This window comes from Harpegnathos saltator, unplaced genomic scaffold (genome assembly GCF_003227715.2).
Source record: "Harpegnathos saltator strain DR-91 unplaced genomic scaffold, Hsal_v8.6 scaffold652, whole genome shotgun sequence".
In the NCBI taxonomy this organism is placed as follows: Eukaryota; Metazoa; Arthropoda; class Insecta; order Hymenoptera; family Formicidae; genus Harpegnathos; species Harpegnathos saltator.
The window spans coordinates 198,052-221,356 of record NW_020230485.1 but is presented as its reverse complement, the minus strand read 5'-3'; the positions used below and the strand labels follow the sequence as shown (position 1 = coordinate 221,356).

The following is a 23,305-nucleotide window of genomic DNA, read 5'->3' as shown; positions in this document are numbered from 1 at the left end:
AGCAGTGTAATATCGGGCTGTTCGCCGACGCGGCTGCCGCGCTCTTTGACTCGCGCGATGCAAGTCGAAACTTTGGCCGACGCAACGCGGCGCAGGCTATTTCGATTTCCGCGATGCATACGTACATACGCACGTATGTACACGCGAAATGCGTAATAACTCGTACGGCCGATCGATACCCGGAGCGTACAGGTCGATCGATCGCTCCGCGCGAACTGGCCGACATCCACGTGCAACGACGACGATAAGTGCGCCGTCGCGTAATCAACGCATCAGCGGCGATGCTGCCATTTTCGGCACAAACGCTGAAATGCAAAAAAGTTGCCTCAAACCCAAATAGTGGAGTTGCTGTCTCCGATTTCCATACGCTCTTGGCACGTTGTACGGGACTCAAAATAAGGGACGCTTCATCCTTTAAGGGGACTGGAGGGTCAGATTACTGCAAAATCGTGCTTGTTTTTGATAATGATTTTGTGACGAACTGAATAAATATGCAAGAATGAAAATTTTGCATATATTTACATAACATGAATATGAAGAGTAGAAAAATTTTGTTTTTAAACAAATACTCATATAAATATACGTCCACTTAAATTTTAAACGAGTTTTTCTCGAAAATTTATTGTTCAACTTTTTGCAGTGATTTCTCCGAAACTGAACTTCGTATCGATTTGAAATTTTAAAGCAATAATATTTGTTCATCTGGCTCTCAGGTGAACCATGGACAACTCCGTCAAAATATTTCATTTCGAGATATTAATTTTTTTATCGTAAAAGAATTGAAAAATTTGAATTTTTTCCTAATAATAGCTGCCATTTTGTTAATTTTGTCCGATTTTTTTTTTTTACCGTTTTTAGGTTCACCGGATAATGATAAGCCTCCTCAAGATTTCTAGCTAAAATTCGCTCTGATCGGACCATCGGAGAGCCGAGATATTATTGCAAAAACTTGATAACTTGAAAAGAAGAAAGGAGAGTGTATTTCAACTATATATATCGTATATTTACACGAGTATTTGTTAATAAACAAAATTTTTCTACTCTTCATACGTTGTATAACTTTTGTATAAAATTTATATCTAAAATTTATATCTAAAATTATATCTAAAATTCGCATTCTTGCACATTTATTCAGTTCGTTACAAAATATTATCAAAAACAAGCACGATTTTTCAGCAATCTGACTCTCCAGTCCCCTTGAGAAATGTGGGAGACTTAAAAAGTGAAGTATCTCTTTGGGGAGACCAAATTACATTTACACCTCGGAATATCTTGAAAACGTAGGAAGCGAGAGCTGTCCGAAGCGAAAGTTTGACGATGTTAAAAGTCTCCTGCTGGATTTTTCAGAAATGCCAAATCCCGAGGGAACTTTTGAGATAATTTTTAAATGACACGGGGCGTCCAGATTTTTGGCGCATCCAGTCCTGAGTAATTTCGGTGTGTAACAATAGCGTGCTCATTAATGTTTCAAATTTAACAAAATCTCGCCGCTATAGGATTAGCGATCTAAAAGCGTATGTATACTAAAAAAGCGTATGGATTCTAAAAGCGAGCACTATCTACGAGAAGCGTTTATATATACACTATCTATAGCTCGCGATTACGTTTAACCACACAGAGATAAACACACCGACACGGCGTATTCCGTTTATTACGCTCGCGTTTTTTACTCGGCAAATGGAGCGAATATCGTAGCGTCATCATAGAACACTAAATTCGCTCGTTTTTCGTACAAATTTCCCTCAAGCGTGTCGTTATGACGGGCTTCAAGATGGCGAGTCCAGGAGGACGTGTCTGCGGCGAAGTATCAAAGATTACGCGGAACAATTCTAATTGGCCGCTTGGAGATTTCCTCAGCGCGAAACAAACCGAGAGAGAACTTTCGCTCGCGATTGCAAATGCGTGTTCGTGCAAAAAGAAGGAGAAGATCGGAGCTGAGACAGATTTTATGCAACATACTGGCATTAATAGATGTGGTGGCGCAGGTTTATTTGCGTCAAGTCTTGCACAAGCATTGACATTTGACGCGGGCGTTCGCTTCGACGTACACCTGAACGCGTTCCAAATCTCGAAATTCACACGCTCGGTTGAAACTCGCCGGGAAGCGGAAAGCCCGCGACCGAGAATCGTAATCGTCCTCAGAGGTCAGTCGCGCGTAAAATTCTCCGGTTGGAGCGACAAGGAGCGCGCATTTTCCTCCCTTCGAGATTCGCGCGAGCCGAGATGAGGTGGAACCGGTCGCTCGGAGCTCAAGCCGTGTCGTCTTTCCTGCCGAGCGGTAAATGTTAATGACGCCGTGAGCACATGCCGTCTCTCCGGAATATAAGCCCGATCGATGCGCCCGCTTCGAGCATCCTTGGCAGCAAGGGTAATCGCGCTTTAAGTGCAAGTCCGCGGGAGTCGCAGGGTTCTATCGCGGGTTTCGCGAATCGCGAGTCGCGAGTCGCGCGCGCGAGACACCGGGTGAATCGCCGGTGAAGCAAACGGAGAGGATCTTCACGGTCCGCGCGAGGATTTCGCGCCGAAGGCGATCCTCGCGATCCTCGCGTGAATTGGCGATAATCGCCGTGGACGATTTCCCTCCGCTCGCCGCCGCGACTCTCGTGATTGTCACCCGATCTCGTCTCGTTTTCCACTCAGCGTGAGTGAGTGAGGTCAGTGCACTGCGACTCGGCAGTCGACGATAAGAGAGCCCCGCGAGCTCGCGTCTCGGGAGGTTCGAACTTTGCTCGCAATTATATCACTCGGTAATTATATCGCTTATCGTGAGACGCGAGTTATCGTCCCCGGCTGTCATCGCGCGGGCTGCTTAAGAAGCGACGTTAAACTCGGCCTTGACGAACGTTTGATCGCGCCTCCGATGTCCGATCGATCTCGCGGGAACGCGGGGGTGGGGGGGGGAGGGGAGGGAACGCCTCGCGTTGTTACTGATGAGCAGCAACCTGGGGAATTTTCGTCGCCGCGCTGGCCGATATATAATTCGGCATCGATGAAAATTCACATTCCACCGGTGCAAATTTCCGAAACAGCACCCCTGTTTCGGAAACGAGCCGGGGGAAACGATGACCGGCACCGTAGCGTCGCAAACGTAGGCGGGAAAGATGAAAAAGGGAGAGGAAGAAAAGCCGGATCTCGCTGTAAGAAGTATACAACACCAGTAACACCGGTTCGCGCGAGGAGGACGAGAAGGCGAGAAGGGGCGAGGAAGAAGGGGAGGAGAAGGAGGAGGAGGAGGAGGAGGAGGAGGAGGAGGAGGAGATTGAATCAAGGCGCGTCATCGCACGCGCACGGCGAAGTACACGTACGGCACACGTTCGATCGTTTGTCGGTAAAGGGCGTCGCGAACCCGGCGGAAAGTAGGCCCCTCGGCTGTATAACACTTCCGAAGTGCAAAGTATAGCCGGCCACCGCACCACAACCACCACCACCACCACCACCACCACTATCGCGACCCAGCAGCGCGACGAGAGAGACATGTGTGTTCGGCGCGGCGCGTGAAATATTAACGGCCGCTCTTGCCGTTGTCGGTTGATGACCGTCACCACGGCTGTATCGATTTGAAAAAAACATGCGGCACATGTGCTACCGGTGTTACGGCTCCTCGAGTCAAGGATACGCAATCGTGTCGCGGGGGCGCGCGCCTTCGGGTATGCATCGCGACGGCACGGCACGCGCCGGCACCGTTTCGCCGGCATCTACTTCGGGGGCATCGCGATTTAACGATTGCGCCTCGGACTCTTCGGGGACGAGAAGCGACTGCGGCGGACAGTCGAGGCTGGCCGCCTCGACGGCAATCCCTACGGCTCCCCCGCGATGTGCAAATCTTCGACTACTTGCAGCCGATGCAATGCTGCACCGAAGCTACCTTTGCTTCCTCGCGCCGAGCATTAAAGTCTGATCTACAATATCAGCTCCTGCTTGCTGTCTTCTACATTCTTCGTCTTTCTCTATCTTGAGACATAAGGTTTAAGTCAAGAAGAGATAAAAAGAAAGAAACAGAAAGCAAAGAGCATATTGTTGGCAAAGCTTAACGATGTGATTTCGATTCCAGCGACGCACCTCCCTTGACCGTCAGACCTCTCTCACTGACCGATCGATCCTCTCTCGATTTTCGTCCGGTTGAGAGTTCGCGCAAGTGTAACTTTGCTCGAGTCGATCGGATTGGTAGTCGTCCCCGAGTCTGCTCGATCGAGCTGAACGTGTATTCCGTTCTCAGTCCCTGCGAGTATCCTCCAATATGAATATATATCTTTGCAGATATTGTCGGGCACGAAGCGTCGGGATGGGCACGACGAACGCACAAACAAACTCGAATCACACGAGGAACGAGGTGCAGCTGAGCGGCAGTTCCATCGACGCGTTCTTCGCCGGGACGGTGATCCTCGTGACCGGTGGTACCGGCTTCCTGGGTAAGGCCTTGCTCGAGAAATTGCTGCGCTCCTGTCGTCGCGTAGCCACGATCTACCTCCTGATCCGCTCGAAGAGGGGCCAGTCCATCGAGGAGCGCTGCAAAGAACTGTTGAAGAATCCCGTACGTAGCTGCGAAATTTCCACGAGCGACATTTCCCGTCCCGAAAAGAACAACGTCGGTCGATCACTCGAGGTGAAAAGTGACTCTACTCGTACAGAGCGAATAATTTGGCGCGCCATTGCAGGATGAATCCGGGCAGGAAAGTATTCGGGACGATTTCCTGTCGGAGCAATTCACAATAGAAGCCCAGGGGACAATTGAGCGATTCCGATCGGAAAGCTTTCCGAATAGTCTCTCGTAATAGTCTTGCGGGATCTGGGATTCCGCACAGGAACAAATTCACTCAGATCGATCGATCAAGCAGCACGCTCGCCCACGATGAATTTTCCACTCGTTCTTGGTATTTCGACTCTCTAGAATGAGACTTAATCATGCGGCACTTTTGTCATTATTACGACACACACGTGTTATTCGACGAATTAAGTTTCGCGTGTAACGTGGGCCACCGGTGGCCCACACGGTGTTACGTAAAATTAGCTTGAAATGTGTTAATACGTTCGCTATTTGCGTCACACGTGTCTGTCTCAACGATCTCTCACGAGAGAAACGAGAGAGCGTCATGTACGTGTGACTGCAAATTAGTTTTTTTTTCTCTTTTTACGTCCTCATTGCGATATTAAGCCTGTCCACGCGTTTGTGATCAAAAGTTTAATACAGATGATAAATATAGGTGCAGAAGACAGGTGGCCTGAGGTCGCAGGTGGGCTCCCGAAATAAGTCTGATAGCGAACGTGTTAAGGATACATTTTACGGCTTAACCCTTTGACGCCCGACTTTTTTACAAGTGTTTGAAGAATAAAATTAGAGTTTTTTTGAACTAAGACTATAGTAGTGATAACCAAAAAAGATATTAGAATTTTATATTGGTTTTTTTTATCGTTCGTTTCGTTTTTTGTTTATTGGTAAATATGACTTGGATCCTAAAAGCATATACGAAATGAGCAACCTATACAGAGAGAAAAATGAAGGGTAATCTATACGACATAACTCTGATAGTCAGCTTGACATTTTTGAGCTGAAACTTTATTATATTCGTGAGTGAAGTCTATCATGCAGAGCGTCAAGCTTACTATTTCAGAAGAATATCTTATAGATCACCATTTAGTCAATCGTCCCATTATTTTTCGCCGCATAAAAAACTGTAGGTCACCAGGTTTCACGAAAGGTTGATTTCTTGATTTTCGTGTCCATCATATTGGATTCGCCACTTTGAATTTCTGTATTCTTTGAATTTCACATTTTGCATCTGAGAAAGCTTCCAAATGTACAAAATTATAACGGATACCAATCTATTCATTTATAATGCACTTCTAGATGTCAGTAACAATGCTAACTATGCCTACTTGAAATTTGACAAAATATGTTATCATTAAAACTGAGCTAAAAACAGGCTAAATCGAATCTACATACAATATACCATTTTTTAGAAGAAGAATTCACCTTTACAGTGGTGCAAAGAAAACGAAAATATCTTCTTTTTCGACCAAGTTGTGGATTCTTAAATGCGTTTCTGGTAACTATACTGGTAACTATAGTTACTAGTAGGCGTTAAAAGGTTGAATGGAACACTTAATCTTGCAATTCCGTGTGGCGGTGTGTTCTTTCTTCCGTGATCGCCTCGAGCGGTTTGTCGTTCGTTTGGAGATGCCACTTCGAAAGTCTCAGTCTTTTCAAGAACAAGATCATACACGCTCGTGCTTCCTCGATGCTCTATCGAGCTTACATTGTCCCCTTAACACCTTGAATACTTAACGTCGTGTGCCATATTTAGCCCCGGAACTTGTACACTTTAACCCGCGCTCGTATCCAATTGATATTTCTTATAGACGCGACGCTTCAACGCTGGTGTCGAAGCGATAGAAATGTCATGAATATCTCAAACGATAGGAAATGTCATGAGTATCTTAAACGAAACGAAAGCGTCATAGGGAGAAGTTTCACTCCAAACGACTCACGCTCTTGTTCCCTCCTGCTGCCGTAGATTTTCGACAGGATTCGACTGAGCTATCCCGGCGCCCTGGACAAGATCATTCCCGTGAAAGGGGACATGGGCATGCCAGAATTAGGTCTTCAGCCTGACGACAAGGATATGCTGATACAAAGAGTCAATATCGTGTTCCACGTTGCCGCTACCGTGCGCTTCGACGAGCCGCTCAAGGTGGCTGTGAATCTCAACATAAAGGGCACGGATCGTATACTGGATCTCTGCAAGTGCATGAAAAACCTCATCAGCATCATTCACGTCAGCACGGCTTACAGTAACGCGGATCGGCAGGAGATCAATGAGACCGTATACAGGTGAGTTACCTGGAGGAGGTTCTTCCATACCGCGATACTCCGTCCACCCCCAATTTCGAAGTCAAGTTGTTGAAGCGAACATCTTCACGCGAAACTCAAGAGTGAATTTGCCCAAGAGAAAATAATCGTTACATAATTATGTAAAAATTCACATAAATATAATTCAGAGCCACAAGTCGAGATACAAAAATGTCTATTTCATCTTCGTTTTCATTTTCTGCCGAATAATCTTACCATTGTCTCGCTGAGACGCTTCACTCTGATCGATCGAAGTGCTCGTTTGTGTCAGTGAAAAATTCAATTCTACGTGACCGTTATGTTTGGAATCCTCGAGCTCGAATCATCGTCGTCTCATAGTGGCAGATGTCCGTCCGCTTCGCAATTACATCGTTACATTATTCCATCTGTCGGTAGATCGCATCAAGGCGGCGAGTTTATCAGAATGAAACAGAGACGTACTTGCGATGGTTAAGAATGGAAATATGCAGGTCATAGGTACAAGCGAAACGCTTTTACTTGGAGATACTCGGTTCGATACTCGGTGGGTGGCGAGGGGTGCTATACGTGCGTTCAACGACGATCATTTCACCCTCGCAATATTTCCATTGTATACTTCAATTGTGGAGTGTGCTTTTGCCGATTCGTTGAAGGTCTCATCGCATTTTGCACAAAGATATTTCATGAAATATTAGTCTGTTTTATATGCTGAATAGAGAGAGTTTATATGCTGAGTGCTGAAGAACTATCTTCATTGAGAGCATAAAAAATTACATTATTAATTAAATAAAGACACATAAGAATAAAATTATATACTAGTCGAGTAAATTTAGTGTTTTTATTAATTACCTTATTAGTATTTTTGTTTAAAAAAAAAAAAACACCTCTCATGTACCGCTAATGTTACAGCACGCAGATAAAGCCGCACACGGTGATCGAGATGTGTGACAATCTGGACGACGAGATGATAAACGTAATAGAGAAGAAGCTGATAGGCAAACATCCGAACACTTACACACTGACGAAGGGCCTAGCGGAGCAAATTGTGTTGAGCAAGGGGAACGATTTGCCCATCGTGATTGTACGGCCGAGCATAGTGTGCGCTGCGTATCAGGAACCGTTTCCAGGCTGGATAGATAATACATGTGGTATTACAGGTATAATCTGCTTGTGAATGAGCGATTTCTGTTTGTATTTAAGACCCAAGTAGCGTGTAACAAGTGGGTGAAGCCACGAAGAAATTAAGTCGCTCGATATTCTCTTGTAAGGCGCAAAAGCTTGAAGTGTGTTCCGTCAGTTTGTGGAAACTTATTGGAGATGAATAGAAATGCTAAAATTATGACAAAGCGATTCTTCTCTCATTTCTGTAATATATATATATATATATATAATTGTACATGTTTGATTGTGTATTTCATTTTGTATTTTATTTTATTTCATTTTTTATTTCATATTTTACTTTATATTTGATTCGATTTTATGTTTTATTTTATTTCATTTCATTTTATTTTATTCTTCTTCTCTTTTGCCTCTTTTCAAACTTAAAACCAAAATGAATTTAATAAATTTAAATAAAATTTAACCTCGATAGATTCGACAGAAGCAATTACAGCAAGTGAAGAAAATCGATAACTTTGAATGAATAATATGTACAAAAGATGTTCAGTTGCGCTAATTATTAATCGATTAATTCTCTTTTATAATTAATAACAACAGTAACAAATGAGTTTTGCCATTCGACAGGTATAATGGCGGAAATGAGCAGGGGTATCGTAAGAACCGTCGTTTGCAACGAAGATCTAGTGGTAGATGTTGTACCTGTCGATTACGTTATTGACACCCTGATCTGCGCGTCTTGGTATAACGCCACCCAACGCACCAACACCATAAAGATTTACAACTGCACCAGTAGCACGATGAATCCCATCAGGTATTTAATTATCTCGAGAGACACCAGCGGGATTCTGTTGCAAACAGCCAAAGTGAATCTAATGCGAGGAAATATATTTACTATAGTTGGCGCGAATATGGATCACTTTTGAAGAAATATGCGATACAGAATCCGTCCAAGTACGTGATGTGGTACCCGGGTTTCACGTTTAGGACAAATAAATTTCTTCACAGCATATTTGCGACCACGTTGCATGTCTTGCCCGCGTTTGTTCTAGATCTTATAATAAGGATCCAAGGTGGTAAGCCAATGTGAGTATTTTCTATCGAATTCTGTCTGCAACAATAACGCCTGCTATTTATATATAACTCTTTCTCTTCTCGTTCCTTTCAGAATGATGAAGATTGTCAAACGATTGGAGCGCGCGGCTCAAACCGGAGAGTTCTTTGCGATGAACGAGTGGAAATTTTATTCAGGCAACATGACAGAATTGTTGAAGTTCGTGACAGCGTCGAAAGATTGCAGTGACTTCAACCTAGATTTCCGAAATCTTGACTGGGACGCGTACTTGCACCAGTACATGTTGGGGATCCGAAAATACATCTTCAGGGATGATCTGAACACGTTGAACAAGGCGCGAATGCGTTTGTTAAAGTAAGTTAGCGAACTATGACTTGGTTTCACACTTACGACAGATAAATAAGTGAATAATTGACTTCTTACAGGTTATACTGGATACAAAAATTAATTCAGACATTCAATGTATTCATGTTATTATGGATGATCAGATCTGCCTTTCGGTGATATCATCGAGAACTTTTTGTGCCTTCGTTGCTCGCGATTCATGTAACACACTACGTTTACATAAAGTTTTACATTTATCATATCAAAATCTAATGACACTATGCGTCGGCAAAATGACGTAACACGAGGATAGACGTAATTTACACATGGGTGGAAATTACTTGACGCGTAAGAAAGGGAAACAAAGTTTCTCACGCTTCATCTCATGTAACTCATTCTTGTCAGACACAAAGTCGCACATGAAAGAAGGAAACAGATTATTTGTGAGAGAGAGAAAAGAAAGTAATGAAGATGAACATTCATCTTCATTCCTTTCTTTGGATTTTTCTTAACAGTCAGGGTTCTATTTACCTGCATGCTTAAACCGAAGCTCCAGAGCAAGAAGGCAAAAGAGAAAGGGAAAGAAATGGCAAGGAAAGTTTCCTTCAAACGCTGTAAAATCCGTCATATATTGTTCCTCTTCTTGTATCTTTCAGAATTTACACTGTAGAAGCTTTTTGAAGAAAAGAAAAATAATAATTACGACTCTGTTGGAAAGTGATATTGTTGAAATCGATATGACTGCGAATCACGCAGATTCTCACTCTATATCTTACGATATTCAAGTACCAAACAGGCCTTTTGAATACTTGTCGGACCAATTCTTATGCGAATATTACGTCCCTATTAACTCTTAATATTACAATATCAATAACCGAAGTTTTTTCGATACATGTAAAGACTGACTCTAATGGAATATTCTGAAAACGATATAAATTACGCTAATTTTGCGCGTACCTAATTATGCGTTGCCTTACAAATACGAACGTCGATATTGAAAATGAGTTATTTTTACTAATCTATATACTTTTACAATAATCACGATCAAAATCGGTTGACTTTCCTATTGTGTCACCCTCGCAGGCGAATGGAAGATGAGGGCTGAAATAATTAAAACTCGTTCATTTTGCGAATTGCAAGCGGCGTTAATAGAGCGCGATATCACGACGATATTTATAGCGACAGCTTGTTATAGCTTGAGTTAAGTTATTAACATTAACGAAGTAGTTTCCGTACGATGGAGTCAAGATGTGAGTGTGTGGATATTAGGTGTGTATATTTGTACATTGAAACTAAGTAATATATAATATGCATCCTAACCAGAAGTGATTCATCGAAACGACATCGTTAACGTCGAAATGATCTTTAAACAAGAAACCTTGAAAGAATATAAAGTTATTGTATTATTATTATTATTATTATTATTAGTATTATTATATGTTAGACATATATGTTTAAAATGTATGAAACTCTCAAAAAAAAGAAAACTCCCTATACACACGAAAGCTCCAAAATTTCGAATTAACAACTTTCGACATTACTGATGTCGTTTCGACGAGTCATTTCTGGTTGAGGTACGGATATAAATATTTCATGTATATACATTTACAGGTTTAGTTATCCAATTATTATGTAGAGGTTATTTTCACAGACGGCATATGTTGCTCCGCGGTTACGTGCGAAAGTATACCCAGGCAAGACAGAAAATCATGATGACGTCAAAGTGACGTTAAGTGATGAGGAATACTCTTTTTTTTTTTTCATGATTCGATCATTTCCTCGTTATTTTGACGTCATCACAATTTCATGTTCTACGCGGGTAATGTTGCCCACGATTGTTAATTCTAAAATTATCCCAAACACGATGGGGATTACGATAGAAATTATACGACCACTACGTTAGCAGGCAAATAACCGTTGGATGGAACTCAATCGAGAAGGAGAAATTTCGTCCACTCATTGGTAGATTGATCTCGGATAAATTTGCGTATGATTGACCGAAATTTCTCCCTTCTCTTCGTGCCGAACGTAACTTTGAAGGCGCAATTTTAGTTGAACGAGCACAATCATCTTTCTTTTAACATTCAATATTCTTGCGTGCGTGGCAATGTATCATAAGATATACACATACCTCAATAAATTAACAGGATATTTGTTAAGCGACACCTCATAATTTTATATAAATCAAAGCGCATAAAACTATTGTAATACCTTTGTCATACATCGAACATGTGTGTACAAGACTTGTAATTACAATGAACAATATTTTACGTGACTTGTTCTCATTGTAGATGCATCTCGATGCGCCTCTCTTCATTCTTGCTGCGCTTCCTATATTTGACAAGCCCGACAGTGTGTGTGTGTGTATGTTCGGGATATTTTTATTTCTAATGTGTGTTTATGTTGAAATGGACACATCGCTCAAGTCGCTCGGGAAGCTCAGTTCGACCATTGTTAGTCATGATTATTGTTGAATAGCTAATCGTTCGTTGCAATACGCGATTGATGAATTACGAATATTACATCCCGTTTTTGGAATGATAACGTCTTATTACAAACTCGCATGTAACTATAAAAAATTTTCATATCAATCCAATTCATATAAATCATCGTCACATAAATTTTCGTTAAATCCAATTTGGTTTGCGAATAGAACAAATTGAATACTATTAAATACTTTACTTTTTAACAAAATAAAACAAGAAGTTAATAAATATATAAGTTAATCAATAAAACAAAAATAGAGCAATAGAAATAAAATAAACTGAAACTTATTTCTAAAAATTATTTTTAATAAAACAAAAAATTAATAAATCGTTGCCGATTTGATACGCGCGTTATTTCCCTCCATATTTATTTATTACTGACGATGAAAGATTCAGAAGGGATAAGATTTGTGTGTGTGTGTATGTATTATTCTAAGATCTGCTCGAAAGAGTAAATCCTATATCTTGTAAGAGGAAGTAGAGTGAGCAAGAACCGTACACGCTTTGCCGTTACCGTCAGGACGGAATCCTGAAGTCAGGATGTAGTGTGCACACATTTTCTCAGGGAGCGCGTCGGAATTCGGCAGAAAAAGCATCCCGGCGTAATCGGCCGCTCTCAGGGATTCTCTCTGATGCTCATCACCGTCGATTTGTGACGCGATGCTGATCGCATCGAACATCTGTATCAATATAATGAGCACATGGAAGTTGATACAGCGACGGTGTTACGATCTGCTCTCGTATAAGTACTCCTTGCTCGTGATATTGTTGGCGTTCACTTGCATATTTATCGGCATAATACACTTCGGAGAGGTTAGAATATAACGCTCCTGTCGCTGCACGGATTATTTGTTCACTTTTTGCGCGTGACGCGAATGTCGGTATCCCGGGACGCGTTAGTCCTTCGATCGAGGTCTCTTTACCTCCACGATTGCATGTACAGTATTTATACCGTTGCCGATGTTTACCTTCACTTTTGGACGCGACGTCCGGTAAGCCTAAATTGACTCTGGTCTGTTTCCCACAGGTGTGGCTGACATGGAGCAAGGAGAAGTACGAGGCGGTCTTTCATTCCTTCAACGACAACATCCTGGGGGTTTCCTTCCAGAAGAAATTGTGCCAGCACGTCCCTATAGACGTGGTTTACACATGGGTCAACGGTTCAGACCCACTGTTCCTGGAGAGTCTCCGGAGACATGTCCCTGTCGTGGATCTCAGTGCCGCAGCCTCGAGGTTCAATGACAAGGATGAGCTGCGCTACTCGTTGCGCTCGTTGGAGATGTACGCGCCTTGGGTACGGCACGTTTACATCGTCACTAATGGCCAGATACCGAGCTGGCTGGACATGGATAATCCACGGGTGACTTTGGTCACTCACGAAGATATCTTTCCAAATAAAAGTGATTTACCAACTTTTTCTAGTCCTGCTATTGAAAGTCATATTCATAGGTGCTTGGAAATACATGTATACGTAATAGACACATATATTACAGTTAACGATGTATGTGGAGTATTGCAGCGATGCTTTTCACTCTTCCAGGATACCTGGAATATCGGATAAATTTTTATATTTCAACGACGACGTCATGTTGGGCGCAGAAATATGGCCAGAAGATTTCATTACTCAGGCAGGTGGACAAAAGGTTTATCTGGCTTGGTGGGTTCCTGATTGTTCCGAAGTTTGTCCATGGGCTTGGGTTGGCGATGGATCATGTGATCGCGCTTGCAACACGACATTGTGCGAGTTTGATGGTAAATGGTGAAAGGAACTTTTTCTGGAATTTAACAATCCCAAGATAATCCGAAAACTCGAGTTTCAAAACTTCAACGACGAATTTTGTCTCTGTAATGTAAAGATTCGCAACATGACTCCATGCAGGTGGAGATTGTCAGACGACGGCAATTCCCTTCGACAGCGAGGCGATGGAAGACGAAAACGACTACCCGTACAAGTATCTGCAAGACTCTCGTGAGGTCAATAGCAACCGACTGAAATTACTAGACGCCTTACGCAGCAAGAATCCACCGTGGGACGACATGGAGGTGTCTACGATTCAAACGTCGCTCGCGCAGGACCTTAATAGCTCCAAGTCGCCGATCCTTGCGTTGGGCGACATCAAGGATATCAACCTTTCAAAATCACGAGTACAACGCGATGCGGACATGCAACATGCAGCCGACGGAAGGGGCAACAGAGTCGCATTGGCGAAGAAATCCCACGACGCCCTGCGCTTCAAGCTGTCACGCAGGATCATCTCGGTCAAGACCACCACGAGTCGTACCGAACAATCGAAGCGAGGCCACCCGAACGACGACATCGTGAACCCAGCACGGCCGAACGGTCCTGCTAAGTTCGGCAAGTTCGCGTACTCCAATCAGTCGCGGCACTATGCTCGAGGCCTCGATACTTACGCGGAGTCCTTGCTGTATGTCAACAAGATCTACAATGCGGTCTACGGGTTCGAGCGAAGGCGAGTGCCGGCTCATATGCCGCACCTGGTAGACAAGTGGGTGGTGATGAGCATGCAGCGGAAATTCGAAGCCGAATTCAAGAAGACCTCCGCTCACAGAGTGAGAAACTCCGAGGACATGCAGTTCGCGTTCTCTTATTTCTATTTTCTGACCAGTGAGAAGCGGAGGGTGTCGATCGAAGAGATATTCGACGTCTTCGATACCGACAAGTCGCGGTAAGGCACAACAACGTGATGAGATTCCGCGGCATCGCGGATTCCCGCCGCGGTGAAGCATCCCAAATCATATTACCCAAGTCATTCTTTCAGAACTTGGTCGGACAGAGAGATAAGGACGCTTCTGTCGAGGCTGTACCCGCTGCCTCTCGACTACAACCTGGTCATGGAGTTCGAGAGCGCGATCACGAATTGCTCGCGTCGCGCGAACCTGCCGGATATCGTCGACGTGCCGCCCGGCGAGAGATACCTGGACTCGACTCTCGTAAGTGTCGAAGCGGCACGGTGTCGCGATGATAACTCTAGACGGTCTAGATTGTATATGTAGCAAACTGGAGAAACTCTTCTGCGCTTCTTCTTTGCAGCCGGTAGTTTCTAGAGAACTGATCTCCAGCTGTGAATCAGTCTCTAGGAGAATGTTGTCGAGATTCGGCGTGAGCAGCCGGTACCCGCACGAGGTGATCAAGGCCGGCAAGAACGAGATCTTCGAGATGTTGACGAGCAACGTCTCGCTGACGGTGCAGCTACTCGATGAGATCCGACGAGATCCCAAGTACGTGTCAGCCAGTCTCCGCTTTAGCTCTCTTGAAATTTCAGTTCACGATCTTGCCTTCTTTCAGAAAGTTCATCTGCTTGAACGACGACATGGATCCCAGCCGGCACTCCGAGAACGAGATCGTTCGCGCTCTGCTGAATGACTTCTATCGCTCCCTCTATCCGCTGCGTAGCACCTTCGAGTTGCCGGCGCAGTATCGAAACCGTTTCTCGCAGCTGCACCAGCTGCTCGAGTGGAAGGCGAGTCGCGCCAAGGCTAGGAATCTGCTGCTGTGCCTGGTGACTCTGTTGCTCGCTCTCACGTTCTACCACGTGCTCTCCCATCACATGCGGAGGCTCTGCCGAATCCGAGAGCTACCTACGCTTCTTGTGTGAGAATTATCCGACTATACGGATGAGATATTAGTCAAGTACTACGGTTAAGTGTTTCTCAATCGGATAGGATCAGGATCAGGCGAGAGAGAGAGAGAGAGAGAGGGGATCTCTATCCGGTAAGAACTTCCAGTGTTGTTCTCTAAAACTAAATAAAATGATATACCTCTCTGTGATACGGCGAACCAACAGTTTTGTAATTACATTTTAATAAAGAGTTCGATTCTAACGGAAAGCCGTCGAAGCCGCGGGTGCCGCCTGTGCGAGTTATGTACAGCGCTTCCACGTCGCAGCCGCGCTCTACGTATACCCGCGCGATGCCTGTCATCACAAATCCGACGTCGCTCGCTGGTGCACAGGTGGGCACTCCGTGTGTCGGATATTTCGCGGACCGACCATACCCTCCTGAAGCCTCGCGCACTCTGTCATCCACGCCGCCACGCTCGCGACTTGTTCGGCTGACAGACGCGCTCCTATACCTGCATTGTGAATTTCAGGTTCAGTCGGATTTCGCCGGATTGTTGAGATAATCGGGCAGTCCTGTGTGTGCATTGGCTGCACGATCGAGAAGTTCACTTTGATTTCTGACATCCATTTTCAGATCTAATCGTAATTATGATTTTATCTATAACTATATAAATTTATCATTTTTAAATCCATAATTCTAATAATGTATGATTTTCCATTAAAGATCGACGACTCAAAAGATATCTGAAAGTAACTGAAAACAAAAACTATTTAAACGTCCGAAAACCTCAAGAATCGGTAATTTTTAAGCGTCATGTTTCTCTCGTAGAAGACTGCCGTCGAGGAAATCCAAAGCCAAACTTGACTTATCCAATATTACAAGCTCACTATTGGTGGATTTCTCCGAGAGTACGTTTGACGGGAAATGTCCGATCGCTTACCGGGCACATTCAAGCGGCACATGGTTCTCGCGTCATTCTCAGTTCCGGAGAAGACACTCCCGTCGCTGTTGCTTGCGTCCTTCGTGCCGCAAAACCTCCCGCCACTCGTGGTGCTCTTACCCGCGCGATCCCTGCCGATTGAAGCGCCCAGTTTCTCCTCCCTGTCCAACGAACTGCTTCCCATCGGTTCCGTCGATAGATCGGCTGCCGGAGGAAAATACGAATACGTGAGAGGAACTCGGTATGACAGCTCAATGCTAGACAACATCGACAAAGGACAACGTACTCTTTGAATACGAGTCGACCTCGTCCTTCGACATTGATTCCAGATTAACGTCCGCGTCGGTGTCCTGGCTGTTCACGGAGGATGTGTGATGGATGGAGCTGTCCTTGCGTGTGCTTGTCTCTTCGTCGCAGGAACTCTTCTCGTTGGAACCGTCGCACGCCAATCCCGCCAGGTACCTGTCGATCACAACAGTTACTACGTTCAGTCGAGAGAAGAGTCGGAAGAACGTCTGTCAATGTTGCTATTCCGTCGACTTGCTAACTCCTCGTGCAACATGCGTGTCCAAGAGACGTCTCACTGCTTCTCAGTGACGTCTTCAAGACGTCTTAAGACACGTTTATGTTCTCCGAGCACTTACTCGTATATCTCTATGAACAAACTGAGCGGAATCATCGCGGAGCCGCCGTCGGGCTCGTGGCTGAACAACTGGCAGACCATGATCATCGTCTCAGTGAGGTTGCTACCAAGGAGACCCACAGCGATAGCCAGGAACCTCTTCACTTGGCAGTTACGGCGAAATTGGCCGATCGTCGCGATCGTCTGAAAGTCCCGACGATCCAAGCAGAGACAATCCCAACAACGCGCGATCGCCTCCAGGGGTAGAGTTTTGTTGTAATCTGCAACGAGAAGTAATGAATAAGTTGGAATGTTATATCAAGAGTGTGAGCCCACTTTAGATTTCTCAATTTAAAATTCGCAGCAGAGTCTAAAACCAAATTCTACTCGTATTTTTTTCGTCTCGTTTGCTTCTTGCTGGTATTTCTCTTTGAACTTGTAATTAATAGAACTTGAAAATCATCGTGTTTTGTAATATATTGTTAAAATAACAATAGCAAGAGAGTGACTATTTGTAATTACTGGTACAAATCATAAATAATAAGGTCGAAGAGAAACGCAAGCAGAACTCTACTTGCGAATTATAGATTTTTTTTAAAGCGGGCTCTCTTTCCTCTTGTTCCTCTTCGTCCCAATTGAGGAACGTCCCAGAGCGACGTCGTACTTCCAAATTGTCGCAACAGCACCCTGAGGAAGCCCAGAGTCAGACCGGAGGCGGTACTTGGCGGCGGATATTCCAGTCGTGACTTAGCCGGCGGCTCCTCGCCGTCCGCCAACGCGCGAAAGTACGAGCTGGACCACTTGAGCAGATCATACGGCTGCGTACGGATGGCGGCTTTACAGAACTGCTTCAAGATCATCGGCAACTTGGCCGGCACCGCGATATCCCTGCCGGACAACGGCAATTGCTCGACGTAAGACATGCTGCTGACGGCGCTACGTTGTCCTTCGTTCGGCGAAGTCTCTGGTCATTGTTGTGCTTCCACGCGATGCCTCCGTTACCCGGGAAACCGACGGCGATGGGGTTCGGTGCGGGCGAGTGCGCAAACTGTCGTACCTCTTTTAAAAAAGATTTTAATTACTTGGTGATATTGTTGCGCAGCCTTTTGATTACGTCACACTGCGCACTGATGCTTTATTTTTTTGCAGCTTTTGTTACAGGTTTGTCGTGTGTTGCTTCAGCTTTTTGTACTTTTTATATCTAACACGAGACAGAAGCATATTCGAATGTTGAAGGAAGCAAGAGGAGATGAGGAACGTTCAAGCAACGCAACGGACTTATTATAGTAACGATACATTTTTATGTCGTTGATAATTTGTATCGCATTAGTAATCGAAATACAATATGGTTTAAACGTCCGCGTTATCTTCATCGTATTCAAAACAGTCGGTATTGTCATCGTTCTTCAATTACTGCCATGTTATCGAACAACTCGGTTGTCGTGTGAAATGTTTCGATTTGACAAATTCATGTAAAATGTTTCATTTTTCACTAATTGACAGAAGTCTTTCGCTTTCCACTAGTTCACGCTAGGGAAAAGATTCATGATCGCCTGCAACGCTTCTCCAATCATCTACAGGGTGTCCCATTTTAAAGGACCTACTCAAATATCTCAGAAGCATTAATGCGTTAAATCGAAAAATGCTTAAGACAAAAGTTGTTTAGCTTGAAGGGGGCCGTAGGACAGCGATAGCATTTTCTTTATAAATGGCGCCACTTTCGAGATATTCACTGATTATCAATTTTCTTAAATGAAAATCTCAGTTTTTTGTTATATCATCTTTTTCTACCAATTAATTTAAACAACTTTTGTCTGAAACATTTTTTTATTTGCTCAATATGTTTTGAGATATTTAAGGAAAACTTGGTAACTTTTCCAACATTTACCTTACGATGTCTCGCCATAACTATTCGTCGAAAGAAAAATTAGTGTTAGACTTTTTTACTTTATTTACTATCAAAAATATACCACTATAATAGTGCCCTAACTTTTATTAATTTTGAAATTTCCAAAGGTCGATAAGTTAAAATAAAAGTTAAGAAGGCACTGTTACAGTAATATATTCTTGATAGCAAAATAAAGTAAAAAGGTCTAATATTATTTTTTCTTTCGACGAATAGTTAGTGAGATATCGCGTTACAAACGCGTAACAATGTGCGAGACCGCGCTTGTCAAGTACGCTGTTATGGTTTTAGCACGGACATAAATCGCCTGAAAGTGGATATAGCAAGGACGGACTGCCACCACATACAGCTTTTACCGCCGAGATCTGAAAGTGGATGTAGTATCGTAGTCCCCCTCTTAAAATCGATGCAGATGGCGCCCTTTCCCAATGCGGAAAGTCGGTATCGCCAAAAACGCCGTGTTGGCCGCTCTCAGCTTCCTCTCTGCAGTACGCGCACTATAATCTTCTTACTCAACGTTCGATCGAGTAGGTGGCAGCGGCAGCGTGTGTGTCCATTTATTCGTACGTAAAAATGGCGGATAGCAAGGGTGCGTTTTTGTGCTTTTCTAAATTTAATTATGTGTCCATATTATATACGCATGTTGATATTGTAAGATAATATCGAGAAAATTGCTATAGATTCTTTGCAAATTCAGCCCACGTCGAGCCACAATGTAGCGATTTTTTTACGAGATCTTCATCCATATATGTGCTGACGAAGCTGACGTGCTAACCGTTCGCGATATCAATTTTAATCGTTTATTTGTACTGTATTCATAGAGGGTGCAGAACAACCGGGCCAGTCATCGCTTATCCTGAAAGTCGACCCGCCTGAGGACTCCTCGAGAAGCTCCGCCGAAAATTCGGGGTACAGTAATTCCACCACGTCAACCGAACGAGGTACAAGACTCGTGCAGTTTCTTTGAAATATTAATATCTTATGTTGCTTGAAAATATGCTGCTCAAAATAACGAAGGAATTACATTGAACGAATAGTTTCATCATGTGATTCTATAGCTTGAACTAGATGTAAAAGCATACAATTAAAACATGGTGTTCAGCCTCAGTAGGTATTTGCTAAATTGCTAAGATTAGATACTAAGAGATGTATGCAATGCTTTGAATATCTACTGAATGATTTTTATGAATGACTAAGTATCTTTAAAGAAGTGATCTCCTGTTTGTTCTAATTTTTTCAAGAATGAACTTATTAGAATCGGAAGAAAACTAATTTTTAAGTTCTAAAGTCCAACAATCATTGATACAAATATAAGATGCATCGTATAATAAGATCTTTTCCTTTTTGTCTAGTTTTGTGGTATGAATATTTTTCTGTAACAATGTTCATTATATCTTGTTGACAATGTTTAAATTAAAGAAGAAAAATTAAACATTCGAATGCACATGCATATAAGCAACATCATTGAAAAGATTAAGCATTGTTCTGTTCAATCTATATCCTTCATAATATACTATATACTATATATAATATATTATAAGTGATATTAATCTTTCTGATAGTACAATGTGAAATATTTAATTAACGATATGATGTATGTTTTGCAGATAAACTAGAAGGTCAAATGATCAAAGAGCCAAGTGATCAAGAATCAATGCCTGTAGCTGTTAACTCTTCTAATAAAATAAATTGTGAGTTTATACAGCATTTATATATAACTTGAAAAGCAAAATTTGTCATGTTGAGTACGAGATGCATTATTGTGTCTTAACGTACATGTATACTTACAGGTGTGCTAGCTGCTTCAAAATTTGGAAACTCATTTGGAACGAATGAATTCTCAAATACTGTAATTAGTAAATCAAAGTCATCTATATTAAGGCCGTCGCAATTAAGCTCAGTTACCAATAGTTCTTTAGGTGCTAATGACAAGACCGTTCTGCAACCTTCAAAATTTAACAATCCATTCGCAAAAGTCACTGACAGTTCTGTAGAAGAAGATACGTCCGCAACGCAAAGCAATAGAATCGAAGCGAGCAAAGATACTAAGGACGAAGAGAAGCCCGTGGACGAGGCGAAACCAAAGTTTTTGCCTCTGGATATAAGCACGAAAGAGAACGAGAACAATGTAAATAGCACTATGGCACCCAGTGCCTCCACTCCTAGCTTTGTGTTTGGTCAAAATTTAAAGGAACGTGTCACTGTTTCGACTGATACAGAAAGTTCGGACAATTCGGAGAAGGAAGAAGCGAAGAGTGATACGAAAGAAGAGACCAACGAGAACGGATCGTCCGAACTTTTATTCTCAAACGCAGCTGCGGTCTGCCGTACCACCGTCAGGCCAGGTTTAACCTTAACCCAGGCGGCGCAAGCACTGGAAGAAGCTAATCGCGCTAACAAGAGAAAATATAATCAAGTGACACTCTTGACTGGTGAGGAAGGGGAAACGAACGTCCTACAAATCAATTGCAAATTATTCGCATTCGATAAGGTATGCGTATTAGTTTTAGTTTTATTCAGGAATTATTAATGAATTGAGGATTATTTATGGAGAGATAGAGATTACACAAAAATAGATAAATTATATTTATAAATTTTTGATAATATAAACTATTTTAACATGGGATTTTAACATGTGAGCATCCTTGATCACCGAGTGGCTAGTACTACAGTGCTATCCATTAAGTTATATATAAGATACAATTAAAGCACTTGAAAAATCGGTTGTACAGTTAATAGACAGTCAATGAAACGATGTGAAAAATAGATACCTCAAATTTATTTATTCATATTTTTGGCAACTCAATCACCAGTTGAGTTTTTGTACAATTAACGATGGCAGAGGTGTTAATAAACGACATGTCGTACGGCGAATAAGTTAAGGATACAATAATCCGAATATAGCTCGTATTGTTCAATTATTTACTCTGCTCTTCGTGTTGCAGACCACTTGCAGTTGGCTGGAGAGAGGTAGAGGTACGTTGCGATTGAACGACCTAGAGGAGGAGTCTCGTTTGGTCGGCCGTACCGCCGGTACACAACGAGTGATCCTGAACACAAAAATATGGCCGGGCATGACCGCGGAGCGGGCCGGCCCCAAGTCTTTGAGGCTTACTGCGATGGAGATGGGCGACGTGCGAATCGTCATTGTTCAGGCAGCGCCCAAGGAGATCGATCAGCTGCATATTCTCCTGTTGCAACGGCTGAAGCGTGCCCAGGAGCGCCCGACGACGAAGAGGCTGGCGACAGAACACTGACGACCGATCGGGAACTTTGGCGACCGGGCGTTGGTCTGTCAGCTTAATTCATGTAACATAGAGGTCACTAACACGTGAGAAGAGCTAAAAATCCTTCGGAGTATAAGGCCCTATCTAGTACGTGCGCAATAGAATGGCTATGATTTGTGCCTTCCCTCAGAAGTCGCAGTCTCATCTCCACTCATACCACCTTCCTCCAGCAGTTGGCATCAGTATTCATCGAGGAGCCTGATGAGGAAAACTAAGTCGTCGCGGCACTTGTACTAAGTTGGATTCTTATAATTATTATTTTTTCTTCACATACATACATATATATATATATATATGTATGTGTGTTGTATGTATCTTTCTTTTTTAATTATTTCTCATTATTTGCTTTTCTTTCTATCTTTCTCTCTCGCTCTTTTTCTCCGAGAACCGAAAGCCTGTCTACGATCATTCCCAATTGACGTTCTTTTATTTGAAATTCACGATGTTTCTTACAAACGAAGGTGCGTTCGTATGCGTGCGTGTGTGTATGTGGTGTGTGTATGTGGTGTGTATTGACGGGAGCTAGGTAGCGATTTTTAAGAGGTAGCATAATAATTATCAATTACACATAAGTCACAGAGGAAGAATTATAAAGTAACTAGTACTTTATTATTAGCTGTTGAAGTGTATCTCTGCGTAAAAGGAAAGTAATAGGAAGAGAAAAATGAGATGTGAAGGGATTACAACCCGCGTACATTACGTATCGCGTGTGGACGAGGAATTTGAATGAGTTTACATTACGGACCGTGTGTACGTGTGATCGATACAGCGAGCTATTTTTTTCCAAACGGCGATGCGTCACAATTGCTCGATCTTATAGATCTAACGTCGATAGCTTTGAGCATAGTGTTTATCCATAAGGCTGGAAAAGGCGCGAAGGCTAGAGAGGAACGAATCACGCGGTTTCCACGACTCTCGCGTACGCTATACATGCGTGCGTGCGTGCGTGCGTGCGTGCCATGTCGTTGTCACATGTGTTTTAATCTAAAGGAAAATTTCTGGGAACGTACAGCACACACACAACGGCATTATTAATGTATATTATTATTATTATTATTATTATTATTATTATTATCTCTTAGAATATTACATAATTATTATTACAATTATAAATATGCTGTTTTATTTTAGATGTAAATAA

The 23,305-nt window shown here is 42.9% G+C and overlaps 4 protein-coding genes across 11 annotated transcripts in view; 3 read left to right on the top strand and 1 right to left on the bottom strand.

Moving 5' to 3' along the window:
- LOC105181319 (putative fatty acyl-CoA reductase CG5065) overlaps positions 1–11,616 on the top strand; it is a 32,326-nt gene extending 20,710 nt beyond the window's left edge. For 5 of the 6 annotated variants that reach the window (XM_025304849.1, XM_025304850.1, XM_011138014.3 and 2 more), the window contains exons 2-8: positions 4,258–4,531; positions 6,513–6,829; positions 7,736–7,983; positions 8,570–8,756; positions 8,843–9,028; positions 9,111–9,371; positions 9,443–11,616. In XM_025304849.1, the coding sequence (XP_025160634.1) occupies positions 4,283–4,531; positions 6,513–6,829; positions 7,736–7,983; positions 8,570–8,756; positions 8,843–9,028; positions 9,111–9,371; positions 9,443–9,521 (1,527 nt within the window). In that variant the 5' untranslated portion in view covers positions 4,258–4,282 and the 3' untranslated portion in view covers positions 9,522–11,616. Of the gene's footprint in view, positions 1–3,481; positions 4,532–6,512; positions 6,830–7,735; positions 7,984–8,569; positions 8,757–8,842; positions 9,029–9,110; positions 9,372–9,442 lie in introns of those variants that run through there. The other variant, XM_019840537.2, reaches the window with a different exon arrangement.
- An 871-nt stretch (positions 11,617–12,487) lies between these two features.
- Positions 12,488–15,655, top strand: Gnptab (N-acetylglucosamine-1-phosphate transferase subunits alpha and beta). The gene is made up of 7 exons (XM_011138018.3): positions 12,488–12,640; positions 12,855–13,276; positions 13,368–13,579; positions 13,707–14,514; positions 14,608–14,779; positions 14,880–15,067; positions 15,135–15,655. The coding sequence occupies exons 1-7, from the start codon at positions 12,488–12,490 to the stop codon at positions 15,442–15,444; spliced, it is 2,265 nt and encodes a 754-aa protein (XP_011136320.2). The 3' UTR covers positions 15,445–15,655.
- On the bottom strand, positions 15,618–18,256 carry LOC105181328 (ropporin-1-like protein). Of its 2 annotated transcripts, none has more exons than XM_019840540.2 (5): positions 17,636–18,256; positions 16,994–17,252; positions 16,636–16,811; positions 16,350–16,553; positions 15,618–15,920 (listed from the first exon to the last, which is right to left on the bottom strand). In XM_019840540.2, exons 1-5 carry the CDS (start codon positions 17,892–17,894, stop codon positions 15,769–15,771), a joined length of 1,050 nt encoding a protein of 349 aa, XP_019696099.2. In that variant the 5' UTR covers positions 17,895–18,256; the 3' UTR covers positions 15,618–15,768. The 2 variants fall into 2 exon arrangements, with proteins under 2 accessions (XP_019696099.2, XP_019696098.2); XM_019840539.2 differs by having other exon boundaries at positions 15,764–16,162.
- Positions 18,257–19,274: 1,018 nt separating this feature from the next.
- RanBP3 (ran-binding protein 3) lies at positions 19,275–22,770 on the top strand. Of its 2 annotated transcripts, none has more exons than XM_025304861.1 (5): positions 19,275–19,440; positions 19,699–19,818; positions 20,485–20,568; positions 20,668–21,368; positions 21,823–22,770. In XM_025304861.1, exons 1-5 carry the CDS (start codon positions 19,284–19,286, stop codon positions 22,132–22,134), a joined length of 1,374 nt encoding a protein of 457 aa, XP_025160646.1. In that variant the 5' UTR covers positions 19,275–19,283; the 3' UTR covers positions 22,135–22,770. The 2 variants fall into 2 exon arrangements, with proteins under 2 accessions (XP_025160646.1, XP_011136321.1); XM_011138019.3 differs by having other exon boundaries at positions 19,381–19,466.
- The last annotated feature ends 535 nt before the right edge of the window (positions 22,771–23,305 follow it).